The 12,087-nt window shown below is 40.7% G+C and overlaps 1 protein-coding gene across 1 annotated transcript in view; it reads right to left on the reverse strand.

Annotated features, from left to right (window-relative positions):
• Positions 1–1,661: 1,661 nt before the first annotated feature.
• Positions 1,662–12,087, reverse strand: part of TCOF1 (treacle ribosome biogenesis factor 1) — an 81,791-nt gene continuing 71,365 nt past the window's right edge. Inside the window, 5 exon segments of the mRNA XM_027841732.1 lie at positions 1,662–1,710; positions 3,123–3,166; positions 5,420–5,520; positions 6,325–6,948; positions 10,573–10,783. Coding sequence (XP_027697533.1) covers positions 3,140–3,166; positions 5,420–5,520; positions 6,325–6,948; positions 10,573–10,783 — 963 coding nt within the window. The 3' untranslated portion in view covers positions 1,662–1,710; positions 3,123–3,139.

Here is a 12,087-nt window from a genome sequence, read left to right on the forward strand (position 1 = left end):
GGTTTCTTTCCACAGTAGAATTGAGAAACCTGGGTTCTTAGTCTGGGTGCCCCAATTCGTGGCCCCAATACGTGACCTTGGCCAGGTCACTTCCCTCTGTGGGCCTCAGTTTCCTTCTGACAAGGCAAAGACAAGCCTGTCTCCCTCACACGCAAGGAAAGACCACAGCTTGCTTTAATCCCCCCAGTCCTGAGAACAAGGAAAGAAAACACTGGCTATCTTTAGCATCCATACTACAGGGTCTCATTAAATTTCAGGATTGGGAGACCACTCAGCCCAAGGAATCCCTCAGCAGGAATCTCCTCTGTAATACCCCCCCAAAATGGACAGCACTGGGGAGTTCCCTTTTTCTCAAGGCAGCTTTTGAACAACTTCAACTCTATACTCACTTTCCCTCCTAAAGTAAAAAATAAACCTGCATCATTGGAACGTTTTCCCACTGGTCCCTGTTCTCTCCTCTATGGCCGAATAAAACAAGTCTAGCTCATCTTGAAGATAAAAGAAAAGCCATGCGATCCTCTAACAGCAGCTGTGAAGCTTTGCCTTAAGTCTTCCCTTTTTATATTATATTTATTTTATATTAATATTCATATATATTCATTTTCATTACATGGGCCCTAACCTCCTTCCTACTCTGGTTGCTCTCTTGCCAACGTCCTTCCTCAAAATGGGGTCCCCAGCACTGCACAGGACCTACTCAATGAGGTCTGCCCATGAGGTCTGTGGGATCCAACGTGAAGATTATCACCTCTTCTGCTCTGGAACTAGGTTTTCATCAGGGATTTTTCATATTCACTTTGAGGTCACAGACAGAATCAATTGTTTCTTATGTGAACTGCCAAAAGGCAATATGGCACGGTGTACAGTGGCGGGCCTGGAGTCAGAAGATCTGGGTCCAAACTCAGTGGCAAATCACCAGACCTCCCTTGTGGTACCTGCTTCAAGATGTCGTGAAACTCAGTTGAGATAAATTTATGTAAAGTGCTTTTCAAGCTTTAAAGATCTATGTAAATATTGGCCACTGTCATAGTCTTGTGCCAAAAAAAAAAGAAAAAAGATGGCGCCATCTCAAATGGGAGCACTGCTTTCTTCTGACTGGGATATGTGTTTTTGGACACTACCTTAGTGCATTTAACAGACCCTCCCACTAATTACAACAACCAGTCTGGGCCACGACCCTTCCCCTCCTCCCTAACCCACACACAGCAGTCAGGGACTCTTCCACACCAATCTTTTATTTGCAGAGTTCCTTATGAACATGTCAGATAAAAAGTTAACAGACACAGGAAAGCCACTCAAGTGCAGCCACCTGCTTGAGACCAAGACTCCATGAGGAGGAGCTCTGTTTGTCCCCACTGGGGCAGCCGTGGCATTCCCCAGGTCTTCTAGGCAAAGTGGGGAAGGAAAGGTTCTGCAGCCAAGGAGTACCAAAGGAGTGTCAGTGGGATAAAGGGAGAGTCTCTCTTTTAAAAAAATACTGTACATACATATATATATATATATATATACATACATACATAAATATTAGGTATAATCTCTATGGAGATCACTCAATTCATTAGGGACACGTTTTAGTGCAGTGTGCTCTCTTGGTGCCCTAGTGTGCTCCTGCTGGATCCACTGGCTCATAGGTCATGCTGGGATTTGATTGGATTTTTTTCCCCCAAGTGGGAGGTTGACACCGACATTCAAGACTTGGCTAGAGAAATCCTAGAGGAAAGAAAACACATAAGATTTTCTGGCTTTTGTATTCTTAAAAACAAAACAAAACAAAACAGAGGAAAAGACTGAGCTTATTCCACTGTGACTATAAAAAATGGGGGTGGGGGTGGAGCAGCTTAGCTAATTTTCTGTTTTTATTCCTTATCTTTAAATCCATACCCACAAACCCTGACCTGGACCTCTCCCCTTGCCTTTCCCAACCCTTATCCATAAGACAGTCCTTGTTGTTACAGGGAAAAACAACCCACCAGAAAGCAAGAGCAAGGACCCAAATGACTAAAATGATACTTGCTGCAAAGGAAAAAGACATTATCAAGTCCAGTGGAAATCTGAGCAACAGCCTCAAATGGTCTGCTTTTTCTCTATTATCTGAGAGAAAAACAAACATCTCATCTCTAATGGGCAAATAACCAAAAAATTATGGACAATATACAAAAGAGGAAATACAAATGGTAAATAAACATTTGGAGAATATGTAAAAATAAATCAAAGAAATGTGAATTAAAACAACTTTAAGGTGCTATGCAGCACCTATGTAACACTAATTGGCACAATTAATTAAAAAAATCTCAATGTTGGCATAGCTGTGGAAAAACAGCTTAAAGTCGCATTTGCTGGTAACGGCAAATTACAAAAACCTTTCTGGAAATGGCTCTGGCAACAAACTATAAAGGTTACAAAAATGATCATATCTTTTGACCCAATATTCCCACTACTGGGACCATATTCTGAGTTATCCATAAGAAAAAAAGAGGTCAAAGATATATGTGATGTCAATTTATAACTGAAAAAAAGTTGGAAACAATTTGAATGCTCAACAAGTGAGCAACAGCTAAACAAATTATGGTATGAATTGTGGTAGGTTAATATAATGGAATATGACAATAAGCCTAGATTCATAAAGATATCAAGGAAGACCTTTATGATGTGATACAAAGCAAAGAAGGCAGAACAGAACTCCCACCAACTACAAGGGTATCCAAGGTGATAAATAAAAAAGGCCAAGAAGACCCCAAAGGAAGTAACCCACAAGTTGTTCCTTACATGTGATATATCAGAATGCACTGATTTGGGGGTAAACAGTGGGTTTAATGTTTAAACACACAGGAAAGCAGAGTAAACTTCTAGGCCCACTCTGCTGCTGGCCAGAGCTCAGGACCTCTGCAGGGCCTCTTTCAAGGACACTCCAAAGGCTCAAGGGGTTGTGCACCTGGATCACAACACCTAGACTAGGAAGTACGGGAAAGGCCTGGTACCTGAGAAGCAGCGTTTTTTGAGGAGGGCAGAGAAAAAGCTACTCTCTACTCAGTGAGACCCAGTGCTCAGGGAAATGAGCCACAAGTGTGTCCACTTAGGGTTATCCCACCCAGAGTACACAGGACAGGAAGACCGTTTATTACCTGCTGCTTAATGCCTCTCAGTCTATTTGTTTAACTTTCTTTTTCTGTAGAGAAAAAAAAACCAGAGAAGTGTACAAAAGTCATAAAGGCTGAGGGGCAGGTTTTCTATCAAATCTAGCTGATGATGACAGTGCTGTCTAATGTGGATGAAAAAAGTGTTGGAGAGAGAATCCAGATTCAACAAACCAACACAGGCAGACATACAAGCCATCTCTCAGGCCTTCTTGAAGAACTTCATGCCTTTGGAGGACGTGGTGATACCCTTGTTTTTCTCTGCCCTGGGTCCTCAGTCTTTTCTGGCTGTTGTCAGCTAGGACCTGCTCCTTACCATACATGCGCTGCTAATACAAATTCAGGACCCTCAGAAGAGAACCAGGAGCAGAGAGGGAATGAATGAGGGTCAATTTAATACAACAAGCATTTACTAAACACTTACTACATACAAGGTACTGCGCTAGGTGCCAGGATGGGGACTGGACCTGCTATTTTCATTGATACAGAGCACTCCCAGACGAGAAAACTCCTACTGCCAATTTAGGTTGGCACCTTCTCTAAATCTTTATAGTCTTACAGAGTTCCCTAGAGCAGTGGTATCAAACTCAAATAGAAACGGGGGCCACTACATTGAACATAAGGATCCCTGCTGGCCACATATTGACTTAGAAAACTACCTATTAACATCACCTATGTTCTATGGTATTTTTATTAATTCTGTTAAATATTTCCCAATTACACTTTAATATGGCTCTACCATAATATGGCAGCTAGGTGGTATAGTGGATAGAGTGCTGGGCTGAACTCAGGAAGGCTTAGCTTCTTGAGTTCAAATCTCACCTCAGACATTTACTAGCTGTGTGACCCTATTTGCCTTAATTTCCTCATCTATCAAAAGAGCTGGAGAAGGAAATGGCAAACCATTCCAGTATCTTTGCCAAGAAAACCCCAAATGGGGTCACAAAGAGTCAGACACAACTGAAATGATCAAACAACAATGACTCTACCACCCTTGGGAATACTGAGGATCACACAAGCAGTATGTATCAGAGATGAGATGTGAACCTAATCTTCCTGGCTTTAACAAAAGTTAAAATGAGACAGTCCCTGCTTTCAAAGAGTTTATACACTATTTACTGCCTTCTGATATTAGTGGTGGAAGCAAATACATGATACTCTTCAACAACTGGCTAAAACAGAATTCATACTGGAAGGTTTGGACTCATCAATCCAGGGTCCATGATCTGATGAAAGAGTCCCTGAATTTGGGTTCAAGTATTGGTGTCATACCTTACCAGCTATGAGGCCTTGAATAAATTATTTTATGTCAATGAATTATATCTTTCTTATCTATAAAATGGGGAGAAACATGATATGGCATAAAGGTTCTTAAACCTGGAGCCTATGAATTTATTTATTATTCTGAAAACTATTCAGTATAATTGGTTTTCTTTGTAATCCTCAATTTTGTGCATTTAAAACATCACTGAAAGAAGGGGTCCATAGGTGTCATCAGATTGCCAAAGAGATCTAGGACAAAAATAAGTTAAGAAACCCTGGTATAGTGGAAGGCCGGGAGACCCATATCTGAGCCCTGCCTCGGAGACAAGTTTTTTTCCCTCTCTCTGGGCTTGTTTCATAACCTGTGAAATGGGGACACTACTGCTAGTACTCTCTATATCTCGTGGGATTAGTATAAAGAAAGGCCATGTTAAACCTCAAACTACTCTGTGTGTGTGTATGTGTGTATGTGTGCGTGGGCTACTATTATCATCAAAATAACAGCAGTACTGGAAGAAGGAGTTTCCTCCCTGCGAATTCCCTAAACCAATGGAATCATAGGTCTAGTCCAAAAAGATATAATATTAAAATAGGGATAATGATGTTGTACCAAGGGTCTCATAGGGGCATTGTGAAAGCTCAATGAGATAATAGGTATAAAGAAATGCCACCTATAATTATTAGCTGAGTAAAGCCAAACAACACCACACCTGTATTTTCCCACTAACAGAGCTAAAAAATGAATGTGGAACGCGAACGGAGTGTGGTGAGGACAGTGTGGGGTAGTGTGAACAGAGCTGGTCTGGGTGAAACTGGCTCACATCCTCATTCTCTTATTTACTATCCGTGTGATGACCTTAGTCAGACCACTCCACCTAACTTACTTTAATTCCCCTTTCTGTAAATTAACAAGGGTGAATCTTGGGGGTGAGTTTCATAGTTTCTATGACACTATTGCAGTTAAAAAAAATAGATGTTATACCCACTCATGCATTATTATACTGCTCAATACCACAGCTTACCTTTTTCTTCTCTTTTTTGAGGGATACTGAGGCAGGGTCAGGATTTTTGGAAATGGACTTCTTTTTCTTCTTCTTATCTTTTTTGTCCTTGCCCTTTTTGTCTAGAAGTAGGAGAAAAGGAGTGACTCCTACAAATAATGGCTATTAGAACTGTCCCTGTTACTTACAGGGTTGGGGTATGAGAAAGCAAGAAGGAACCTGGGATGTCAGAGATTTCAAGAACAAGGTAAAAATTTGAGCCAGAAGGGTGACGCAGCTTTGGGATTTCATCTGGAATCCACATATAAATTTTCATATTCTGTGGCTACTCAGTCACCTACAGACTAGAGCTAGAAGAAGCAGGAGAAGGCTTCCAGAATCATGTAGTAGAAAGAGACACTGGACTAAGAAGAGAGAGACCTGATGTGTGTAACTTTGGTCAAGTCACATCCCCTCTCCAGGGCAGGAAAATAGTATGGCTGGACTATATGGCATGAAAGGTCCCATCCAGTCCTGAAAACCCGCACAGGTGCAGGTCTGACTGAAAACTGACAGAGGCAGACACCCTCCTCCCAACCTCCCCTCAAATCAGTGAAGTTCAAAGATCTATTGTAGGGATCACCGGGAAGTCTACAGACTATTTTTACAAGAGTTACTAGAATGAGTGGACACAACCTTGGCCATGCTGTACTATAAGAAATGGGAAAGCGCAATCTGGCAGCAAGGACATAAGCAATGTCACTTCTGCCAGTCCTTGGGAATGCCCACCATTTGGACAGCATCTTTTTGTTACTGAAAGAACATCATTAATGGCTTCCCCCTGAGAAGTCTGGGGACTTCTCTGACTCTTGATAGGGAACTCTAGGCTCCATGTTCCCATAGGGTCCTGGAAAATAGATTTTAGATGCTGAATATCAGGCACTTACTCTTGTCAGATTTCTTCTTTTGCTTCTTCTCTTTTTTGGTCTTGGGGCCTAGCGTTTTTTCACTTTCCCCCACTGTGACTGTAATGTTTCCTTCTGGCTTCTCTTTCTTGTTCTTGGAGATACGAATCCCCTTTGGCTTCTTTTCTTTAGCATCACCACTTGCTTTCTCTTTTTTCCCCACCTTGGCAGTCCCAGTGGTCTTTTCTTGCAAAGTCTCGCCTTCCTTAGGGACTTCACTCATCAACTTCTTCTTCTTGCTCTTGGGGGCTTTAGCAACAGGGCTGTCCTCTGTCAGTTTTCGTTTCGATTTTGATTTCTTGCTCCCCTTGCCTGACTTTGAGGATTCAGTACTTTTATTCTTCTTTTCTAGCTTCAGCAAGTCACTGAGCATTCTTATTCCAGAGGCCTTGGAGTTGAGAGATGCATTGTTAAGCTCTGAGTTCTCATCAGCACTTAAGATATGTAGCTGAATTAGAGATGGGAGGTTGGAAGGATCCATAGACTTTATGGGACTCTGACAGCTGATCCCATGTTTGGGTGAGACAGGTTTACAGCTGACTGTGCTTGACTTGAACCCCTTTCCAATTGCCTGATGCCTGGAGACTGAGGTCTTCAATTCTTTCCCTGGAGATCAGGAAAAAAAAATTGGTGTCATGGGCTCTGGAATAAAACAGTTTATGTTTGGCCTTCAACGGCTCGGCAAGTCAAAAGTCACACATAATATCCAATCAAGACTCAGAAAGTTCACCAGAATTATTTAATATTGTATCAAAAATGCTAGCTACAGCAATAGAACAAGAAAAAAAAAACTGAAGAAATAAAAATATGCAATGAGTAAACAAAACCATCACTCTTTGCAGATGATAAGATAGTGAACTTAGAGAATCCTAGAGAATCAACTAAAAAACTAGTTGAAACAATTAACAACTTTAGTAAAGTTGTAGGTTCTAAAATAACTCACATAAATCAGCAGTATTTCAATATATTACCAACAGAACTTAGCAGAAAGCGTTAGAAAGAGAAATTCCATTTAAAACAACTGCAGATATTATAAAATACTTAGGAGTCTATCCGCTAAGACAAACCCAGGGACTAAACGAACACAATTACAAAATACTTTTCACACAAATAAAGACAGATCTAAACAACTGGAGAAATATTTGATCATGAGTCTCAGTGAATAAAATAAAAATGAAAATTCTATCTAAATTAATTTACTTATTCAGTGCCATACCAATCAGAGTACCAAAAATTTATTTTGTAGAGCTGGAAAAAAAAATTCATCTGGAAGAACAAAAAGTCAAGAATGTCAAGGGAATCAATGAAAAAAAAATGTGAAGGAAGGTGGCCTAGCAAAACCAGATTTCGAACTACATTATAAAGTGGTAATCATCACAACAATCTGGTACTGGCTAAGAGAGTAGTGGATCAATGGAAGAGATTAGGTACATAATACTCAGTAGTAAATGACTATTGTAATCTAGTGTTTGATAAATCCAAAGATCCAACCTTTTCGGGCAAGAATTCACCACTGAACAAAAATTGCTAGGAAAACTGAAAAGCAGTTTGGCAGAAACAAGGTATAGACCAACAGCTCTGACTATATACCAAAATAAGGTCAGAATGGGTAAATCATTTAGCTATAAAGAGGGTGATAAATCAAAAGTAAATTAACAGAGCATGGAAAATTTTACTTGTCAGATCTACGGATAAGGGAAGAGTTTAAGACCAGAGAAGAGGTACAGAGGATCACAGGAAATAAAATGGATAATTTTGATTATATGAAATTAAAAAGATTTTGCACAAACAAAACCAATGCAGTTAAAATTAGACAGATAGTAGGAAACTGGGGGAAAAAATTTACATCAAATTTCTCTGATAAAGGCCTCATTCCTCAAATTTATATAAAAACTGGAGACATTCTGCAACTAGTAAGTGATCAAAGAAAATGAACAGGCAGTTTTCAGAAGGAGAAATCAAAGCTATCTGTAGTCACATGAAAAAATGCTCTAAATGACTACTGATTAGAGAAATGCAAATTAAAACAACTCTGAGGTATCACACCACACCTTTAAGATTGGCTAACATGATGGAAAAGGAAAATGATAAATGCTGGAGGGGATGTAGAAAAACAGGGACACTAATGCACTGTTGGTAGAGTTGTGAGCTGTTCTATTCTGGAGGGAAAAGGATCGAGATGTACAAAAATATTCATAGCAACTCTTTCTGTGGTGGCAAAGAATTAGAAATTGAGGAGTGCCCGTCAACTGGGGAACAGCTGAATAAATGGTGGTATATGATTGTGATAGAACACTATTATGCTATAAGAAATGAGGAGTAGGATGGTTTCAGAAAAAAAACTGGGATTTATATGAACTGATACAAAATGAAGTAAGCAGAACCAGGAGAACATTGTACATAGTAATAGCAATACTGTAAGGATGACTGATCAATTGTGAAAGACTTAGCTACTCTGATCAATACAGTGATCCAAAACAATTGCAAAGGATCCATGATGAAAAAACTATCCCCTCCAAAGAAAGAACTGACAAACGGAGTGCAGACTGCTCACTTTCTTTATGTTTCTTGTTTTTTATTTATTTTTTGGGGGGCAGCATGGCTAATATGGAAATATATTTTGCATGACTTCACATGCATAATTGATATCATATTGCTTGCATTTTCAATGGATAGGAGAGGGCTGTGAGAGAGGGAGAGAATTTGGAACTCAAAATTTAAAAAAATGAATGTCAAAAATAACTAAACAGACAGATAGATAAATAAAAGAAGTAAGCTCCTTGTGAGTAGAGATTGTTTGATTCTTTGTATCTGGATCCCCAGCAATGGTGCCTGGCAAATAGCAGGTGCTCAACAAATGCTTTTGGGCTGATGATAAACATTCTAATAGGGATAAAGACTGGATTTCATGGGTAATTTCATGGGTATGGACCTAGTTAATTTTATAGCAAACTCTCAGATGAGGGAGCTCCTTCTATCATTTTAAGATGGTACCTTTTCTGCAACTTATAGTCTTAGAGAGTTGCTCAGAACACTATGAGGTTAAATGTCTTATCTAAGGTCATACAGCTAATAATATGTGTTAGACCGAGGGCTTGAACCCAGATTTTCCTGGCTTCAAGGTCAGCTGCCCACCCACTATGACATGCTGCCCCTTTAAAAATTATAACACAAAGGAAAATGTACAGACCTCAGGAGGTATGTACAAGCTCAATATAACTTCAGAGGTGCCTAAGTAATACACAAGAATGTATATCTAAAACAAATGTCTTCCTTCTAAGATTTTATTTCAGGAGACTGCTGGTGATGATAAAATGATCCCCAATTGTTCCCCCCCCCCCCGAAGAGTGTCAATCCCACAGGGAGCTAGGACTGTCTCCTGTAGCTAAGACTTAAGAGCAAATTCTGGCAATCTTACTGCTGCCTTGTGCTTAAATTAGGAAACTAATGACATCTGGGATGGTTGGTCTTTCACTCTTAGTTTTGTGAAGGACTGTTAACCTCTTCAGTTCTCTTACATGGTCCATTCCCTACAAATAGATAAGACTAGCAGCGCCTTTAGAGAGACATATACTTTTCCTGGAGCTAGGTGGGGGGGAAGAAAAGACAGGATTCATCTCTTGCACTTCTAATTTCATGAACTAAACATGAAATATCCCTCAGAGGGATATGAAAGAGATGGGACCAATTATGGCCTGCCATCTGAATCTAAGACACAGCCCCAAGTTAACTCTCATAAACAGTCCAGGGATGATATGCATGCCAACTCTGCCTAAGCAAAACAACAAAGACCAGTCTTACAATCACCAGCAATGATAAACTCTAACCCTGCAAGTGTTATGTGCGCACATGCATGGACATATACACACACCTCTTACAACTGTTTCTTGTAGTATGATTATTGCCATCTGATCCTATGATGGTAGTATGCCTTTCCCATGTCTACTAGAATATTTCTGAATAACCTCTGAGGAAAATGGAATGAAAGCCCCTACACCAGGTCTGCATAACCTGTGGCCCACCAAAGGATTTCCTCTACATACAAAGGATGTTTCCCCCTACATTTTTCATGGGCTGCTTGAAATCCTTTGGCGTGCCACAAGCAGCTAACATGGGGACATAGTTACCCCATATTTAAGCTGCTATTTAACAATGCCCCTAGCCATAGTTGCTACAGGCTTGGTTAATCCCCCAAAGTCTTCTTTCCTCCAGCACAGACCCTATACTTACCAGCCTGGGCAGGCTGCTCTCCTGATTCTGTCTTGCACTCTACTTCAGAATCACTGCTGTCACTCTGAGGACGTCCTTTGTAAGACGCTGGCAGAGCCGGGCCTGTGGAGGCAATTCCTGCAAGTCTTTGCTTGGGAGGTGCCTTCTGTAGCTGAGGGTTGATGGATATAGGGAGAGATGAACTGGGAAATGCATAACCTGAAAGGACAGACTGACAAGACACATCACGTTACACAAGAGATCAGAGCAGAGTCAAGGTTACTATCAGAATGTACAGTTTTGGTGTCCTGCCCATAGCCTGGTGCCAGGATCATAGGGACAGAAACTTACAGGACCCAGAGCTGGACTTCAGAGATGGTGTAGTTCCACTTCTTCATATCAAAGATTAGGAAACCTATCTCAGAGAAGGAGAGTGACTTGCCCAAGTTTACAAAGGTAGAGAGTATCAAAGCCAGGACCACAACCTCTGACTCCAAATCCTTATATGAAAGTTGGCTTCTCCTTTTAGTGTTCCTAAGTGAAGGGCAGGGCCTTCTTCTGCAGTCTCTGTTGTTGTTTAGTCATTTTTCAGTTGTGTGTGACTCTTTGTGACCCCCTTTGCGGTTTTCTTGGCAAAGATACTAGATTGGTTTGCCATTTCCCTCTCCAGCATATTTTACAGATGAGGACACTGAGGCAAACAGAGTTAAGAGACCTGCCAGGGTCACACAGCTAGTAAGTATCTGAGGCCAGATTTAAACTCAGGAAGTTGAGTCTTCTTACTCAAAATAACTATTAGGTTGAACAGATTGTACAGAGGACCCAACCATCACTCAAGCTTAAAAGCCCTTAGTTTATAATAGATAAAAAGTCAAAGTACACGAATAGTCAGGTGTGGTGGTACATGCCTGTAATCTCTGCTACTGAGATAGGCTGAGGATGGTATATCTGTTGAACTCAGAGGTTCTGAGTTGTGGTAGGGCTAAAGCCAAACTGGGCTCTACACCAAGTCTATCCCCGAGACCAGAGGGGCCACCAAGATGCTCATAGAGGGGAGAACTGGCCCAGGTCAGAAATGGAGCCAGCCAAGTTTCTGGGCTGATCAGTGGTGGGATCAGGTTCTTAAGTGACTCCCGCACTTCTGGCCTGGACAAGACAGGAAGGCCCAGCATCAAAAATAACAGTAATAATAAAAACAAAAAGCCCCTAAAAAGCGTAAGAATAGTTTTCAAAAGACAACATGCAAATTATCAACAACCATATAAAAATATTCCAAAATGCAAATTAAAACAACACTGAGGTATTACTTCACATGAATCAAAAGAGGAAATAAGGTAGAAGAGAAATAGTCGATACTGGAGGGGCTGTGGGAAAAAAGGAACATTAACACACTCGGCAGATTTGGGAACTGGTCTAACAGTTCTGGAAAGCAATTTGAAATTATGTAAGAAGAGTTTCTAAAATGGTCACAACCTTTGATTCAACAATCCCACAGTCCTGGGCTTATGCCCCAAGGAAGTCAACACAGAAAGGGTA

This window comes from Vombatus ursinus, unplaced genomic scaffold (assembly GCF_900497805.2).
Source record: "Vombatus ursinus unplaced genomic scaffold, bare-nosed wombat genome assembly UNPS02014863.1, whole genome shotgun sequence".
NCBI classification, from domain to species: Eukaryota; Metazoa; Chordata; class Mammalia; order Diprotodontia; family Vombatidae; genus Vombatus; species Vombatus ursinus.